At 35.4% G+C, this 19,198-nt stretch overlaps 1 protein-coding gene across 5 annotated transcripts in view; it reads left to right on the top strand.

The window, feature by feature from the left end:
* Window positions 1-19,198, top strand: part of EEA1 (early endosome antigen 1) — a 114,870-nt gene that overhangs the window by 42,803 nt on the left and 52,869 nt on the right. For 3 of the 5 annotated variants that reach the window (XM_045463566.1, XM_045463564.1, XM_045463568.1), the window contains 4 exons: window positions 146-160; window positions 3,390-3,506; window positions 12,189-12,527; window positions 18,459-18,608. In XM_045463566.1, the coding sequence (XP_045319522.1) occupies window positions 146-160; window positions 3,390-3,506; window positions 12,189-12,527; window positions 18,459-18,608 (621 nt within the window). The remainder of the gene's footprint in view (window positions 1-145; window positions 161-3,389; window positions 3,507-12,188; window positions 12,528-18,458; window positions 18,609-19,198) is intronic. The other 2 variants (XM_045463567.1, XM_045463565.1) reach the window with 1 other exon arrangement.

Below are 19,198 nucleotides of genomic sequence, written 5' to 3'. Positions count from 1 at the left end.
AATATCTTTTAAAAGTGTACTAATATTAGAGGTCAGTTTTAGCAGTATGTTTGGACATTTTTATTATGTGTTCAGTGTGTACTTTTGTCAGTCTTCCACCTTTCATCCATCATTTTATTATTTTTTTTTCTGCTTTCTAATGGAGATGCTTAAACTTGAGGTAATGTGTTTTGGGAAGGCTTTTTAATGTTAGTAATACCTTTCATATAGCTCCTTCTATTGTCAAATGGAAATTTTGTGTTGTAAGGCAATCTCAGAACTTCAAAGATATGCTTATTTTTGTTAATCAAGTGAATTTTCAATCGTCTTTAAATAATTACATACAAATTGTAGTAGAATATTATTAGGACAATAATTATAATTCTAAAACACTAGCAGGATATTTGCTCAAAATATCTCTAATTATTTTTTAATTTAAAATTTTTTCGTAAAAGTCTAACTTGAATTCAGTAACATGGCTTCAAGGAAATGGAGGCTATTTTATCGGGTCTCAGATACTGGGAACAAATATCTATTAACTCCTTGGAGACGAATCACTCATTCCTTTAGAGAGTAGTTTTTGAATGCCTAGGGTCAGTAGCTGTTTTAGGTGTGGGGAATACAACAGTGAATAAGACAGAGTGCCTGCTCTCATAAAGCTTATAGTCTTTTGTGGAAGCCAGATAATACATGAATAAATCAAATCATGATGGAAAATCAGGTAATAATAAATGCTATAAAGAAAAATAAAGCAGGGTATGTATGGGCAGTAGTGGAGCTGGCAATAATGTATGACAGTTTTAGATAGAATGATCAGGGAAGATCTTCTCGAGGAGGAATGTGTGAGAAGTAAGCAAGAGGGTGAAGAATTGGGAGTAAGCATTCTCAGGAAGAGGGAGTGCAACTGTAAAGTCTCAAAGCACAGATGAGTTTGGCCTGTTAAACAGTGAGGAATGTCTTTGTGGCTGGAGTGGAGAGCCATTTTTGTTTGAATTTGACCCATAGTCATATTTGAACAGGGAATATATTTTCTTGCACATTTTGACTTTTCAATTTGTATATTCCCCCAATACAAACATAATGCATGATCATTGTAAAACATTGAAATGATTCATGATGTACAACAGAGAAAATGAACCTTATCTGTAGTTCATTCCCCTCCTTCCCCTCTCCATGACTAAAGTATACCTTTTGGTGTAAACTCTTCCCACATCTTTCTTTTTTCCACCCTTGAGTAAACTAAAAAATTTCAAATGGTTGCTTTTAAAAAAATTATAGTTAAAAATATACATATTTGTACAAAGGATAAATGATATACCTAATGTTTAATTCTTTAGGTATTAAAATATAGTCATTTATAAGAACATATTTTAAAACTGTAAAATATAACAAGATATTGTTGAATATATTTGCTTTACATTTTGCTTGTTTAGTTTTTTCTACATGTCGGAGTTAATCAGCAAGACAGATGTTACTCTTGTCTTACTATATCTTATAAACTTTAATGTGGAATCATGGTTTTTTAATGAAATATACTCCTAATTTGCATCTTAATATGCACTATTATTTCTGTTTATTATGTGTCACTCTGCTAAATCCTTTGATAAGATATTTACAAGTCAAGATTTAAATACAATAATATATCTTCTTTTGTGATAAGTTGGCATCTACGCTAATGATTAAAATAGGGTAACTTAAAATAGCCAAACTGTTCCTAATATTTCTCTGAACATCCATAATGTTACTAACAGAAAATGATCCTGAGATTCAAAGTTATTAGGGATAGCAGTTTGAAATAAACTCCCAGTATCAATGAAAAGATTACATGATCAGTTTAAGAAAGAAATTATTAGGATATGCCTTTAACTTGAATATAGTTAAAAATAATGAATATTTAAACATTTCCTTTTTTCAAGCATAGGATATATATGGCATATATTATATATATATGTGTGTGTGTGTATACATACATATATATATATATGTTGTTATATGTTGAAACACCCTGTGTAGAAGCTGTAACTGTAAAGCAATATGACAGATTGCCTGTCAGTATATCAGAATTGGTTTATTTACATGAATGTTTTCCTTAAAAGGTTAGGCCAGGAAGATATCTTAGACATGCTGCTATTTGTAAAAACTTTTTGAAACCTCTTTTAGTTGACTTTAAACCAGTTTGGAAAACACTCAAAAAACTAGTTTCATCAACTTATGGTTATTAAAATAATATAAGCCCAAGTGTTTAATCGTTCAGTTCAATCACTTACCTTCTTTACTAGATGGTTTTCCAAAACTTAAAACCAAAGCACTGTAATAGATGAAGATATACCACCAAAGAGAATCCTTAAAAAAAAAAAAAAAGTGCCACACATACTGGAAGGGTTTTTAAGAGAAGAGTAGCAGATCTCTTGGCGTTACTGTCAAAATAAATCAGTAGCCTTCTAAGGTTTCTCCCTTGAAGATGTATTTGTAATATTTGATGTAGATAACTACTCTTGTGTTTATTAAAAATTTTTTAAAAATGTTTTCCATAATAAAATTTATTTACTAATAAAGAATATAGACAATGAAAATGTAGCTTTAAGAATGTAAAAAGTGAAGTCAATAAGCTAAATATTAGAAATAAAAAAGTTCTTTTGTTAATGTCACTTGCAAGAAACCATACTTAAAAAGCAGTACTTAGTCTCTCTCTCTGGTCATTGAAGCTTTCATGTATAGGAAGTTTCTATTTCTGAGACTTTGCTTAATTTTCTCTTACTTTTAAATGATCAAACCTTTGTCTTAATTTCGTTAAGATGCATTAAAGCAAATTCGTGTCCAGATATTATACCTAGTCATGGAATGACCCAGTTTAATAAAATTATGTCTAATAAAACTCTGTATAACTTCTTTGGACAGATACTTTCCATTACAGTCAAAAAGATGATTCGCTACCTTTCCAAGGTGATTCTGTATTGTGTGTTTGTGTTTATTTAACATGTTTTTAAAGTAAAACTAAAGGCTATCCTGTAGAAGTTGGGACAAAAGGTAGGCAGTAGCTTGCATATGTTCTTTAAATTCAGAAGGATTAAAGTACAGAGTTTCAAAGCCAGTAAATTCAGGTTGGTAGTTTGATGCTGACTCAGATACATAAAGTAGGATGCCAACTATTCATTTCATTCATTATTAAATAAATGAGGTTAAACATTTTGGATAAATTTTAAAAATTAATTTTCAGTCAAAAATGATGTGGGGTGGCAGTAGGGTGGTAGGAAAAAGAACTAAATTGAAACTTCGAAGTATTATATCAATTTAACAACAACAGTGACAAAAATCTGTGTAACTTTAAAACCTTTGGATACTTCCATTCTCTTTTCCATTTTAGTTCCCTCTAATTTTTTTTTTCTTTTTTTTTTTCTTTCTTTCTTAAGGCCACAATAAGCCAGCTAAGGAGCGAACTTGCCAAAGGCCCCCAGGAAGTTGCTGTATATGTGCAGGAACTACAAAAACTTAAAAGTTCACTTAATGAATTAACACAAAAAAATCAGGTGAGTATTTAAAAACTACATAGAGTGGTGAATTGGTTTTATGTATCTTAAATTTTAATCTTGTGTATGTTATTTATATATTAGCATGAGTACAGTGTGACTTATTACTCTGTTGTTTTTTTGTTTTTGTTTTTGTTTTATTTTTTTTTTTTCAACGTTTATTTTATTTTTGGGACAGAGAGAGACAGAGCATGAACAGGGGAGGGGCAGAGAGAGAGGGAGACACAGAATCGGAAACAGGCTCCAGGCTCTGAGCCATCAGCCCAGAGCCTGACGCGGGGCTCGAACTCACGGACCGCGAAATCGTGACCTGGCTGAAGTCCGACGCTTAACCGACTGCGCCACCCAGGCGCCCCTGTTGTTTTTTTTTTTAAGTGTTAAGTACATTCACATTGTTACAGAACCGATCTTCAGAACTCTTTCCATCTTCCAGAACTAAAATTCTGTACTCTGAACAACACCCCATTCACCACTACCTTTTGTAGAGGAAAAACACTCCTGTGTGTCTCCTCTACTCAGTACTTTACTACACCTTTACTTCTGACACCAGACATATGAGTGTTCCACACATCAGTAGTTCTGTGACACCAGTGGATGACCTACAGTGTAACTCAGTTCTACCACCATTTACTTGGAGATAGTGGGAAATAGTGTCAGATCCCACAGGGGTTTAGCTGCCCCCTCCCCCCACAAATACCAGTTCAAAGTCCAACTTGTTACCTGTACTTCTCACCAAATGGCTGTGGCTGTAAATGGGAGGTTCCCACAACCCTTGCCTTAGATTGGATTAATTTGCTAGAATGACTCACAGAACTCAGAAAAACATTTTACTTACTAGATTAATGATTTATTTTAAAAGATTATAATTCAGGGGGTGCCTGGGTTGCTTAAGCTTCCGACTCTTGATTTTGATTTGGCTTGTGATTTCACAGATCATAAGATGGAGCTCCATGTCAGACTCTGTGCTGACAGAGTGGAGCCTGCTTGGGATTCTCTCTCTTCCTCTCTCTCTGTCCCTACCCCGCTCGTGCTCTCTCTCTCTCTCTCAAAATAAATAAATAAATAAACATTAAAAATAAAAGATTAGAACTCAAGAATAGCTAGATGAAAGAGATCGGTAGAGTAAGATGTATGGGAGAGGTCATGGAGCTCCCACGCTCTCTCTGGGTGCTTTCTATGTGTTCGCCAACCTAGAATCTCCCTAAACCCTGTCCTTGTGGGTTTTTATTGAGGCCTCCTTACAGAGGCATGATTGATTAATTTATTGGCCATTGCTGATTAATTTGACCTCCAGCTCCTGTCCCCTTTCTGAGGTAGGGGGTGGGGTTGAAAATTCCAACCCTTTCATTTTGGTTGGTTCCCATGGCAACCAGCCCCCATCCTTAGGAGCTTTCTAAAAAAAAAAAAAAAAATCACTTCATTAACATAAACTCATTGGTGGTTGAAAGGGAGTTGTTATGACTAACAAAAGACATCTTTGCTACTCTTTTCACTTAGGAAATTGCAAGGGTTTTTGGAGTTCTGTTCCAGAAATGGAGATGAACACCAAATGTATATTTCTTTTTATACGTTACTATCACACCTTTGATGCACAGAGTTTTTGATTTGATGTAATCTAGTGTCTGTTTTTACTTTTGTTGCCAGTGCTTTTGGTGTCATATTTAAGAGATCATTGCCAAATCCAATGTCAGGCAGCTTTTCCCCTGTTTTCTTTTAATGGTTTTATACTTTCAGGTCTTATGTTTAGGTCTTTGATTCATTTTTGAGTTAATTTTTTTTAATAGTGAAAGGTAAGGGTTTAGTTTCATTCTTTTGCATATAGATAAACAGTTTCTCCTGCACCATTTGTTGAAAAGACTGTCCTTTCCTGTGGTCTCGTCACCCTTGTTAAAAATCATTTGACCATGTATGTGAATGTTTACTTATGGGCTTTCTATTTTTATACCATTAGTCGATATGTCTGTCTTCATGCTAGTACTCTACTGTTTTGACTACTGTAACTTTGAAAAAAAATGTTTGTTTTCAATGTTTACTTATTTTTGAGAAAGAGAGAGAGAGGCAGAGCATGAGTGGGGAGGGACATAGAGAGAGAGACACACACAGAATCCAAAGCAGGCTGCCGGCTCTGAGCTGCCAGCACAGAGCCCTACATGGGGTTTGAACCCACAGACCGCGAGATCATGAGTTGAGCCCAAGTCAGACGCTTAACCTCCTGAGCCACCCAGGTGCCTCTGACTACTATAGCCTTCAGTAAGTTTTAAATCAGGGAATGTGAGACCTTCAGCCTGTTATTTCCCACCTTGTTTCTTTATAGATGAGCAACAGATAATATTAAGTTTGGGGGCAGGGCAAGTATTGGTTAGTACTTTTTTTCTGTGTCTTTACTTTTTTGGTCGTGGGGGAGTAGAGTCACTAAACCCTTATTATATTCAATGGTATGGTGAATTTGTTGGCTTGCTTTTTAATAAGTTGAACCTAATATTTTGATGAAATATAGCAAGGGAAGAACCAAAGAAAAGAACATGGTAGAGGGGAAAAAGAAGTAAGTATAATTGGTTGGAAATATCAGGCCTCCTGCCAACAGCCAGGCGAATGGGCTTAGAAGCAGGTCCTCATCCTCCAGTTCTTTTCAAATCATCAGAGACTGTAGCTCTGGCCCACAGCTTACTACAACAGTCTCATGAGAGACCCTGAGGTGTAACCGTCAGCTGAGCTGCTTCTGAATTCCTGACCCTCAGAAACTGTGTGAGATAATAGACACAATTTTAACCTAAGGTTTAGGGTAATTTGTTGCTTGTGCCCTTGGCCAACCTCAAACCTCTTGATCTCAGGAAAGCTGTGTATTTTCAAAATTGTTATAGACTCCGAAGAGCTTTTATTTTTGGGGTTATATCTATGGATATTTAGTATATTAGAAATTAAAACATAAATTTAAAAAATATGTGTTTTTAAAACATTAATAAATATTAACAATACTATTTCTTATGAAAGATGACTATTTTCTAAAACAAAAAATAGTGGTGGTGTTTTATATTTTTGCAAACCTCTTTAATGTCTAGCTCAATATTAGGACAGATGGATTCTCACATCTGCTTTTACATTTCGTCTGTTGTGATATGGTTGAAGGGTATGAAGAAAATTCAATCTCACATAGGTATGTAGTTGGGAAGAAGAGGAATCTCTGAATAGCTTTTTTTTTTTGGATAATTATAGCTATTTTTATTTGATACTACACCAAAACTAGATAAGGCATAGTTTCTCAATAGCTAGTTACAGTCTAGAATCTGAAACCATATCAATGCTGTTTATATATTTGTAACATTAAATTTATTAGTTTTTTTTTTTTTTTTTTTTTGCCTTTTGAGTGGGTTTTATAACATCATGCATTAGTCAGGTGTAAAATATTGGTTATGCAGATCTTCCAAATATTAACACATTACCTTGTGCAATATAAAAACAGTATCATTTGTCAATATCTCCATCAGTCTCTGAATAGGCTTTAAGTATGAGGAAGTGTCAAGCTCATGGTGATGGATACTAGTTTTCCAAGATTCTGCCCTTCTTTGAAAGCTTGAATTTTATTACTGGAAACAAATAGTATCAATTCTGTTTTCTTACGTGATAGGTTCTTTTCCTACCAAGTATGAATAATCATATTTTGTTACTCTTGCCAGTAAAAATGGTGTTTTATGAAAAACAGCAACTAGCTCAGCTTGTAATTTAAGACCATAAATGCTTTTCCATGTGACAATCCTACTATTGTTTGGTATGCAGCAGAAGTGATCTATGCATACTTCTACTTTTTCACATAGATTTTATTTTTCCTTGCTATTACAAATATTGCAGCTGTGAACATTCACATATAAATCTCATGCATTTGTGCAAAAATTTCTTTGTTATGTCTCCCAAGTGAAATGGCTGGGGTGCAGGCTACACACGTTCAAGTTTAGTACGTGACCTCAATTTTCTGAAGTAATTATATCAGTTTACCGTTGTCCATTTCTCTGTCAACTCTTGATGCTGACTTGATCTTTTTCTGTGGCTTTATGAAAACCTGTCCATCCCCCTCCCCCTTTTGTCTCCTGTCAAGCTATATGTGGAAAACTTCTATATACAATTTAGTTTTATCTTTCTCCCTCAGTTTGATTTTTAATTTCTTTTTTTTTTTAAATTTTTTTTTTAACATTTTATTTATTTTCGAGACAGAGAGAGACAGAGCATGAATGGGGGAGGGTCAGAGAGAGGGAGAGACAGAATCTGAAACAGGCTCCAGGCTCTGAGCTGTCAGCACAGAGCCCGACGCGGGGCTCGAACTCACAGACCGCGAGATCATGACCTGAGCTGAAGCCGGCCGCCCAACCGACTGAGCCACCCAGGCGCCCCATGATTTTTAATTTCTTAAAAATTGACATTCTACTTTTCAGAAATTGACCAAGATGTGTACATAAAGTGGATGTTTATGATCAGTGTCATTTATTATATAATTTTGAAGCGTTAAACTATTAATACAGGACATGATTTGACATTGATAGACTGAAATGTATGGTCAGATAATGAAGCACAGATTGTATGTATACACACACACGTATTATTAAAAGAAGTACTATGAGAATTTGATAAATAGTATATAGAATCAAGATGATTTAGTGTGGCAAGACTGGAATATGATTGATTTAGGGAATAATAGCATCTTCTACTCATCTTAATCCTTACATCAGTGTAAGACTTAACAATTTTTTTTCCAAAATGTTTTCCTGTTTAGCATTTGCTCACCGGTTAAAGTTAAGTGCAGAAATGCATCCTTTTCTTATTATCCTTGCTATCTGCCTCTCCCACCTCTCCTTATCCCATGTCCTTGGCAAACTATGATTGCTGACAGTGGTGACATCCACGTGTTTTGAATTTGGAAATCTTTGTATTTGGTCTTAGGAAGACCGTTACATGAAATGCCTTGGGCATTTGTTATAGGTTATATAGCAGCATCAAGGTGGATAGACAATATTTTAATACATAATGAATAGAAACAATAATTGCTTTTGCACTAATATCAAGGTATCCTCAGTATTAGACCAGTGTTTTGTAATTACTGCTTTTGAAAACTTAAAAATAAAAGGGAATATTGAAAAAAGTTTCTTCTTAGTTTCAAATAAGAATCATAGTCTGATATTCATTCATTCATTCATTTGTACACTAATATTTAAACACAGTTCTGCAACTCAATATTTTTATGTAAATTCTGAACAAAACAATATGCTTAGTTAAAGCTACTAGTATAGGTCATTGTAAGAGACTGAGTTATTTTTTGGGTTTTACCTCTCATCCTTTTTCCATCCTTTTATTGCTTTCCCTTTCCGGTAGTCCTAGTATTAAGGTGCTCATAGTCCAAAGCAAGAGCCAGATGTGACAAGTAGTTCTGTTGTTGTGTATTACCACTATATTTATTGCAGAGTGGTGCACTGAGGAATGGTGTATGTAGTACAGTGGTGGAAGGCATGTTTAAATCCCAGCTTTGCCACTGACTGACTGTGACAGCCTCTCCAAGTTTGTTTCCTTTCCTACCCATTTGCCTCTTAGGAGTGGCATGGGTCTTAAATAAATTAATAGATGTTTAAGTGCTTAGACCAGTGTCTGGCTTTTAGTAAACCTCCCAGTCAATGTTTGTTGTTTTTGTTTTTATTTGGTAAGTGTTGGTGCAGTGTTGGGTCAAGACCAAGGTGGAAGTTTTCCTAACTTACTGCCTAGTAAATCAGCAAATGCTTTTGTAGAAGACAACTTTTTAGCTTAGTCTTCAAGGATGTTAAGGAACGTTTCACATGGCAGAGGGGTTGATGGCATTCATTTTGAGAGTTAGATATGCAGAAGGCATGGGAACATGTAAGAGCACAAGAGAATATGAGATGTTGGAGAGCTGTAGTAGTTCAATTTGTTTTTTCTCACCAAGCTGTTTTGAAGAACAAATGAGATGCCTGAAACTACTTTGTAAGCTAAAAAAATGCCATCTTTTTGCATTCATTCTCATTACTTGGGCAAGTAATAAGTGAAAACTGGAGTCTAATATAGGGAAATTATCTCTGTAAGAAAATCTGTTGAGAGCAGTTGGTGAGGAAATCAAGAGGACGGGACAACATTTGGAAGGAAGGAGTTTTGCTTACCCAAACGATAATTATGTTATAAGTTAGGCTTAACAATCATTTTGGAATTTAAGCTTGAATAGAGTGTTTTGGGGGAAGCATGAATTGACTCACTGCGTGTCTAAATTGTGTTGTGACAATTTACTGGACTTGGAATCATAATATATGACTCTGCCACTTGGCCAGGTCATAGAGGTTCTTTCAGTTTTCACTTCCTCATTCAGAAAATGGAGATAATAATGTATCTCATGTTTTGTTTTAAGAATTAATATGGACATGTAAAAGGGCAATTACTATGTTCTTTAATGACTCTCACTATACTTAAATCAGTTTTCAAAAACCATGTATTTGCTATAATATTTTGCTTCAGATTTCATGGGAAGACTGTAGTAAGAATGAAAATTTGTAGTACTAAATATAGTTAGCCTTCTGCATGTAAAAATTATGCAGTGTGAGTGGATTAAGTCTTTTTTTTAGAATATATTTTTTAATTTATTCATTTTGAGAGAGTGTGTGTGTGTGCGCGCGCGTGCATGCGTTAGTGGGGGAGGGGCAAAGAGAGAGAGAGAGATTGAGAATCTCAGGCAGGCTCTGTGCTGTCAGCACAGAGTCCAACTCAGGGCTCGATCCCATGAACTGTGAGATCATGAGCTAAAATCAAGAATTGGTCACTTAACTGACTGAGCCACTCAGGTGCCCCTGGATTAGGTCTTTTAAAAAGAAAGTGGTTGAGGTTCTTTTAAGGAAAATTTAATTATCTCTCATCTGTGCTATAAAGCCCGGTAGCTTCCAATTAATTTTTTAGGACAAGTGAATTTTAAAGTCTACGGTTGTTATGTGCCTTTACTTCTTAAAGGTTGAAGCTGTCTGAGGGGTCATCTGTGTATAAATTGGTGGGAATATTTGGTCACACCATAAGTAAGCCTGTGGAGAAGACTTGCTAGCTCATTACTAGCCTTCAATTTTTGCAGCATGTTTTAAAATTATATCCTGCCCACATTCTTAGTATATGTGAGCATGGCGGCCTTCATGAAATTCAGTGACTTAGAATATTCTTTTTTTATTTATTTATTTTTTTTTTAATTTTTTTTTTTCAACGTTTATTTATTTTTTTGGGGGACAGAGAGAGACAGAGCATGAACGGGGGAGGGGCAGAGAGAGAGGGAGACACAGAATCGGAAACAGGCTCCAGGCTCTGAGCCATCAGCCCAGAGCCCGACGCGGGGCTCGAACTCACGGACCGCGAGATCGTGACCTGGCTGAAGTCGGACGCTTAACCGACTGCGCCACCCAGGCGCCCCAAGCTATCGTTCTTTTAGCATTGAGTCAGAGTTCTGATTCAGGTCTTATATATAAGTGTGTTGACTTAAAATGTTCTATATTAATTGTAACAACTCCACTGAGACTAGATGTCAACATTTGAATAGGCTAGTTGATCCAGATCTTTAATTGGAGGTGTCATTTTTTTGTATTTTGTACTTGATAGTACTGATTAAAATAATAAAACATAAGGCAAGTAAATTATGTTTAGATCACTATTTTTATACACCTAGAAAGAAATTTGAGTTAATCTTAAACTTGTGACTCTTATAAATGGTCTTTATCAAGAAGAGTAAAAATAAAGGATCAGTAGGATCTACATACTAAAGCAGCAAGTGGTATTGTTATGCTAAAGCTCTTATCAGCTATGAAATTACAACACCTCAGGGCGCCTGGGTGGCTCAGTCAGTTAAGTGCCCGACTTCAGCTCAGGTCATGATCTCGTGGTCCGTGAGTTTGAGCCCCGCATCTGGCTCTGGGCTGATGGCTCAGAGCCTAGAGCCTGCTTCGGATTCTGTATCTCCCTCTCTCTCTCTGCCCCTCCCCCGTTCATGCTCTGTCTCTCTCTGTCTCAAAAATAAATAAACGTTAAAAAAAAAAATTAAAAGAAATTACAACACCTCAAATCAATTGCTGTATATTGTTATTCAAAGTAATTTTTGATGATAGAAGGTAGGTTTTTTTTAATGTTTATTTTGAGGGACAGAGAGAGAGAGAGAGAGAGAGAGAGAGAATAAACGCATGAACAGGGGAGGGTCAGAGAAAGAAAGGGAAAGAGAATCCTAAGCAGGCTCTGAGCTGATGGTGCAGAGCCTGCTGCAGGGCTCAAGCCCACGAACTGTGAGATCATGACCTGAGCCAAAGTCAAGAGTTAGACACTTAACTGAGTGAGCTACCCAGGCACCTCAGTGATAGAAGGTAGTTTTATTATTTAACTCAAATGGGAGAATATAAATATGTTGTATACCCTAAAGAATCTAGTAGATTTTAGTGTTTCATTTTATGTCAAAATTCAGTTGGTAATCCTTGTATTAGTAGAGCTTAGTCAACTGGGCCAATAATAAAACAAGTTAGTATGTAATAATTTAGTCCTATTTTGGCCAGAATATATTCAGCCAAATGTTTTTATATTGCAGTGTGGCTAATTTTAGTGGTATTGTTGTAAAGATAGTTTGAATAATTAGAATAATTAGAAATATTAAGAAAGGAAATTGTTTCATCGATATTTCAGAACTTGACTGAAAAGCTTCGAAAGAAAGAACTGGAGTGTACTCAGTTAGAGGAGAAACATAACGAAGAATGTGTGAGTAAAAAGAATATACAAGCAAGCCTTCATCAAAAAGACCTAGATTGTCAGCAACTTCAGTCAAGATTATCTGCATCTGAAACCTCCCTGCAGAGAATACAGGCAGAACTAGGTGAAAAGGGGGAAGCTACGCAGAAGCTCAAGGAAGAATTATCAGAAGTAGAGGCCAAGTACCAGCATCTTAAGGCTGAATTTAAACAGCTACAACAACAGAGAGAAGAGAAAGAGCAGCACGGGTTACAACTCCAAAGTGAAATTAACCAAGTAAGAGATGTCACTTTTATTTATTGGAATTCCTCCTGTGGTTTCTTGTGTGCTTGGTAGTTATTTGATCATAATATTGTTCATTAAAAAAAACAGTCATTTGAAAAATTAACTCTTAATTTTCATAACCGGTAGTACTGAATCAGATCTTATTTCCTTTCATTTCAGTTTTCCTTAATGAGAAAAAAATGTTAGCACCCATCATATAGTATTGCTGTGAAGTATTTATGAATTAATACCTATAAATTGCTTAAGATGGTACCTGGCACAGGGTACTCCGCATGTATTAGTTACTATAATTAATTCACATCGTTGACTATTCTTTAATTTAAAAATTCTTATGTTTTGTTACTAAATTTTTAAAATATAATTATGGTTAAATCAATAATTTAAACATTAGATATTTTAGTTATTTTAAAGTTTATTTGAGAGATAAATATTTATCACGTGTGTGCACATGTGAAGGGGGAGTGGTAGAGAGAGAAGGAGAATCCCAAGCAGGCGCTGTGTTAACAGCACAGAGCCTGACTCAGGGCTTGATCCCACGAACTGTGAGATCATGACTTGAGCCAAAACCAAGAGCAGGACACTTAACCAAGTGAGCCACCCAGGTGCCTCAAAATTAGATATATTAAAAGAAAAAACAAATTAGCCCTAATAACTTTTTAGAAGTAAATGTCTATCAGATTAATCAGTAATTTGATTAATGAAAGTTTGACTTTGCCATTAACTTAAATTAAGTTCTGTATTCTTATTATTGCTTATAGATAACATTAAAAATCAGTTGAAGAATGGATATTTGGGAGACATTAAAGTCCTCAGCCACTTTTTTGATAATATTCACCAATTTTCACTTAAATATTGCAGTGATACTTGTTTTCATGGCATCAGTCCTTCTTTCTTGGCCTGAGATATTTTTCCTGTTCCTCTTCTCCTTGATGACCACATGGCTTACTTCAGTTGTCACTCTTCTATAGAAATCCTTTCCTGTACATTGCCACTTCTCCCACCCTGATCCCCCAGAGATGGCTTAAGCATTACTTACCACAGTACAGTATATTATCATAGTTTATGTGTCTTTCTTCACTGGACTCTGTACTCTTTGGATGCAAAGACCACGTCTTACTCATTTTTTACCTTCACTACCTGGCACATTGCATGTTAATGAGCAAATATTTTAGTGGATAACTTAGATATTTGATGTTCATTTCAGATAAAGAAATTGGGTACTTATGGTTTCTAAAAGACATTATGTTTTAGTTGTTGGGAGATAGAGAACTGAAAAAAGAAACAGTACTTACCTTAAATCATTATGTAAATCTTATTGAGGACAAGGCAAGTACTATCCTGTACCAAAGAATGTGAGGATTATAATAAAATGATCCTATATATGATGGGAATTTTGCAGAGTTCCTCTTCTGTTTTCTTCTCCTATAGCACTTCATTTGTGTAATTATTTTATCCAGTATGTGATCAGGAAAAGCTTTGTGTGAGAGAGAGAGGTGGTGCATGAAATTATGATTTTGGGTAGGTATTGACAAATGGCAGTTTGAAGGTAGGAGAATCTTCCAGGCAGAAGGATTAGTGAGAAGAAACTAGTGTCAGCAAAGTATTATAAGAACCAGGAAGGGGCACTGATTTTCTCTTAAGATAGGGTGTGTGTAATAGGAATGGACTATTGTGATTAGAAAGAGCATTTGGAACCTTATTGTGTAGGGTGTTGAATAGCAAGCTGAGGAATTTGGGCTTTATTTGGTTGTCAGTGGGAGGAGGGGTATCAGGAATTTGAGAACCTACTCAAACATATTTTTATACAAAGACTTGAGCATGTGATTAGTTGGTTTAGTCACAATTCTGTAATAAATAAAGAGGTCATACTGAAGACCTTGAAGTGACACCATTTATCTTCTTTTAGCCTGCCGTTTGCATTCTACCTTCAAAATATGTCTCAAATCTGTCCACTTCTCTTCATCTATACTGCTACCACTCTTTTTTTTTTTTTATGTTTATTTATTTATTTTGAGAGAGAGAATGAGAGAGAGGGAGAGAGTGGGCATAAGCGAGGGAGGGGCAGAGAGGGGAAGACAGAGAGAATCCATCCCAAGCAGGCTCTGCACTGTCAGTGCAGAGCCCAACTCAGGGTCCAAACCCACGAACCACGAGATCATGACCTGAGCTAAAGTCAGACACTTAACTGACTGAGCCACTCAGGTGCCCCTGTACTGCTACCGCTCTTAATTTAAGCCACCATCATTACTCACCTAGGGCACTGTATTAGCCTTCTTAAAGTTTCCCTTCTAGTGATCTCCATAATCTATTCTCCTCCTCTTCCTCCTCCTCCTCCTTCTCCTCCCCCCCTTTTTTTTAAGTTTATGTATTTATTTTGAGAAAGAGAGTGTGAGCTGGAGGCGGGCAGAGACAGAAGGAGAGTGAGAAGCCCAAGCAGGTTCTGGGCTGTCAGTGCAAAGCCCGCCATGGGGCTTTATCTTGTGAACCCATGAGATCATGAACTGAGCCAAAATCAAGAGTTGGACGCTCAACTGACTAAGCCACCCAGGCACCCCTATATTCTTCTTTAGAACATTTTATATATAATTAGTTTTACTTGCGTATTGTCTGGCATTCCCATTGGATGCAATTCCCACATTCCTTAATGTGAGGAATTTGTTTTATTTTATACTGTCGGCCTCTATACTTAGGGCTTTCAGCAAATATTTATTGGAAGAATGGACATGGATCTTCCCTTAAACCTTTTTTCATATCCTTAAAGAGTGTAGGCATGAATCGGGTTTGTCTTGCTCTCCATTGTATCCTCAGCACCCATTTCAGTAGTGACACAGGTAGATAGCTGGTGATTGTCATGAAAGGACCTGAAAACACAGCAGCCTGTATTCTTCATATTTGGGTTTATGACCACTTCTTAAGTAGCCACAAATATGCAAATAATGATGTTATATAATTGAAAGCTTAGATGTCATCATTTTAATTTAAAAAAATTATCTAACATACATCTTGAATAGCATAGTGGATTTAGAAACCAGCTGCCTGGGTTCCATTTCTAAGGCTTGTAAGCCATGTGATCCAGGCACGTTATTTAATTTGTGCCTCAGTTTCCTCATCTCTAATAAGTAATAGTGGAATCATCTTCATAAGGCTGTATATATATAAGGATTAAATTAGTTAATATTTACATTTAGAATAGTAAATGTTGGCACATAGTAAATGTTAGGAGTAAAATGAATAAAGAATTCTATATTATCTATAGGTTTACAAAGTGAATTTATTATAGATTGTATATATATCTTAAAATGTGCTTTAGAACAGACCATTCTATTAATAATTCCAGTGTATATGATTTTTACTCTTGATTTAACCTCTTCTTTTTTAATATGTTTATACAAATAGTATAGACATCATTGTTTAAGTGATTTTGGCCTACTCCCACCATTGGACAGCCTTGATTTGAGATTCTTTTTAAATTAAAGATCAGGGACTTACCAGGAATTGTACCATAATGAATGAAAAAGTTATTTATAGTATTATCTCACCCCTTTAGTAAATCTTCAGAGCAATAGTTCTCTTTAATTCGGTTGGTTCTCAATTCTGTCTGCACATTAGAATCACCTGGGGAGATTTAAAAAATTACCATTATCAAAGCCTTACCCCTGGTCCTATTAATTCCTGATCGCTGGCATAGTCCTAGGCATTGTCATATTTAAACATTTCCCCTGTAATTGTACTATGCAGTTGAGATTGAACACTGCTACTTTTTGAAGTGTTACTTTTTGGTAAGTCCTTTCTAAAGAGTTTCCTGAAACTCAGTATAATCTGATTCTTGTGATGAAAACACGGATTTCTGGGCTTTAGCTCAAATGTACTAAATCTAAATTTATATGGGAAGAGTCTGATTATCTGTGTATTAACAATGATATCAGGAGACCCTTTTATATTATTTTTTTGGTGCATGTATAGCATAGCGATTTGACAGTTTTATACATTACTGAATGCTCACCATGGGGAGTGTGGTCACCATCTGTCACCCTACCATGTTATTATAATATTATTATTAACTCTATTTGCTGTGCTGTACTTTTCATCTCTGTGACTTATTTTATAACTGAAGTTTATACCTCTTAATCAGCAGGAGATTCCTATTCAACAAGTTTTAAGAACTAGATATGGGTGATGCCTGTTTGTAAGAGATCACACACATTAGATGCTTGAAATGTGAGTTTACTTTGAAGGCCTCCCTTTTACATATCAGGATTTTGCCTAATTCTTGTAATAAGAACGAAGTTTGGGTACTTACCTTATAGAGCTAATCCACTGCATTTTAACAAGAAGAATCAAAAGAGAGACGTCAGGGTGCTGGCTAAGGACAAAGATAAAATAAATGCATTCTCTTTAGTACTGATTCTTGTTTTAGTTAGATGGAAACACGTTTTACTTTAAAAATTGACTTTGGTTTTCCTTATTAAGGATAGAATATATTCTAATAGCCTCAGGGTGTTTCACAGCATAAGAAAATAGTGGGTGTCCACTTTTCTGATAAAACTTTTCTGTTTTTTCCTGGCCAACTATGAATTTTTATGGAGAAATATGCAAGTATAGAGCATATATATAGGAATATGACACAAAGGCTAGAGATTCTTAATATTCTCACCATTAACCTGAATAGCTTTGATTGAGAACAGTTGTACAGAATGCTTTTTATTAATTTCTAATTTTAGTGAGGCACATGCATGTGTTACGAGGCTGGTGTGGAGGAGCACTCATAGTGTATAAGCCTTGCCAAATGTCTTGCAACTTTTTCAAATATCATACAGCTCATTTTTGTTTTATGTTTCCAGCACTTATGCAGTAATTCTTCTGAAATTAATACAAACTTTTTTTCTTTTTTTGATAGAACTCCCCCTCTCCTAAGAGAAACCGATTGCTATTTCTGGTAGTATTAGAGAAAATAAAGAATTTGAGAAAGTGATGGTTCTTAGCTCCCGGGCAAATCTTTCAATTAGTTTTAACTGGGTGGTAATTTTAAAGTTAATGAATGAGGGCCACCTAGTATTAAAAAAATATATATTCTTTATTCTCTTTTATTTAGAAAATTATTTGCCAATCTCTGCTGTCAGGGCAGAGCCTGCTTTGGATCCTCTGTCCCCTTCTCTTTCTGCCCCTCCTTCACTCATGCCCTCTCTCTTTCTCTCAAAAATAAAAATTAAAAAGAAAAAAAAAGAAATTATGTGCCAATTTGAGGATTTGGGAGTGGTTTGTGCTCTATTCAATACCCAAATGTAAGAAGTTAATTGTGGTGGTTCATAACTGTGATAAAATAAGAACCAGTATGAAATTAAAAAAAAAAAAAATACTGTGGAATAGTATTGTATGTGCCTTGACTGTCTTGATTTAAAAAAAAAAAAAAATTTTTTTTTTTAATGTTTATTTTTGAATGGCAGACAGAGCATGAGCTGGGGAGGGCAGAGAGGGAGACACAGAATCTGAAGCAGTCTCCATCCAGGCCCTGAGATGACAGAGCCCAACGTAGAGCTTGAACTCACAAACCACGAGATCATGACCTGAGCCGAAGTTGGACGCTTAACCGCCTGTGTCACCCCAGGCACCCCTGAGTGTCTTGATTTTTACATTTCATTTTATTATTTTAAGTTCCTCAGGTGATTGTAATACTTAAGTCCAAAAAAGAGCCTTTGGTTCACTATATTTTTAAGAGAACAAAAACCCCCAAAACTGTGATGCTTAATCACAGTTTTATGTGATCCATCATAATTTATGTGATTAAAATTCAGCTGGATCTTAGGTTCCCCCAAAGTATATGAAAATTAAGATTAAAAAAAAAACACATTGTTTAGATGGTAGTGATGAGTGTGTGTTTGTACATAGGTAGTATACAACCTTTTTTTTTTTTCTTTTTTAAAGTTACATAGCAAACTTCTGGAGACAGAGCGCCAACTAGGTGAAGCTCATGGTAGGCTGAAGGAACAGAGACAGCTTTCAAGTGAAAAGTTGATGGATAAAGAACAACAAGTGGCTGATCTACAACTCAAACTTTCTCGTTTAGAAGAACAGGTAAGCTAACATTTCAAGTCAGTTTATGTTAGTAAGTTTATTGATAGATTTGAGGCATGTTAAATATTCATGATGGTTCAATTTTTTTATTGTCAGGAGCTTTAATTGGACATTTTTTTTAACTTTAAATTGTGACATTTATTTCTCCCCACTAGAAACATCCTACTTCCTATTCACTATATATGGGTCATTTTGTTGTGACTATATCCTCTAAAGTTCTCAACTAAAATGTGTTAAGAAGACTATTCTTTTAGCTTTACGCAAGAAAGATTCTGGGAGTGAACCTTTCATAGGCTGCTGGGAGGGAAGAATCTCCCTACCCAGGAAGGACAGCATCCCAATAGAACAGTGAAAAATGAACACATTGGTGAGGATCATTAATGACACATATTTGGTGCATATAAACCTTGAGTTTGCACTTAGGGATTTTCAATTTCAATTAAAGCATAAGATTGAATGCTATTCCAATTAAAGGTGTGGTTGCTAAAAATGATAAGTATTATTTGGTTAAAGTTATCATTAAATTATGTCTTTTACTAAAATTGAACAAACAATGAGAGTTAAAATCTGTAGCTGCATCAAGCTACATC

Source organism: Leopardus geoffroyi, chromosome B4, assembly GCF_018350155.1.
Source record: "Leopardus geoffroyi isolate Oge1 chromosome B4, O.geoffroyi_Oge1_pat1.0, whole genome shotgun sequence".
NCBI classification, from domain to species: domain Eukaryota; kingdom Metazoa; phylum Chordata; class Mammalia; order Carnivora; family Felidae; genus Leopardus; species Leopardus geoffroyi.
This window is presented reverse-complemented; position numbering and strand designations above follow the sequence as displayed.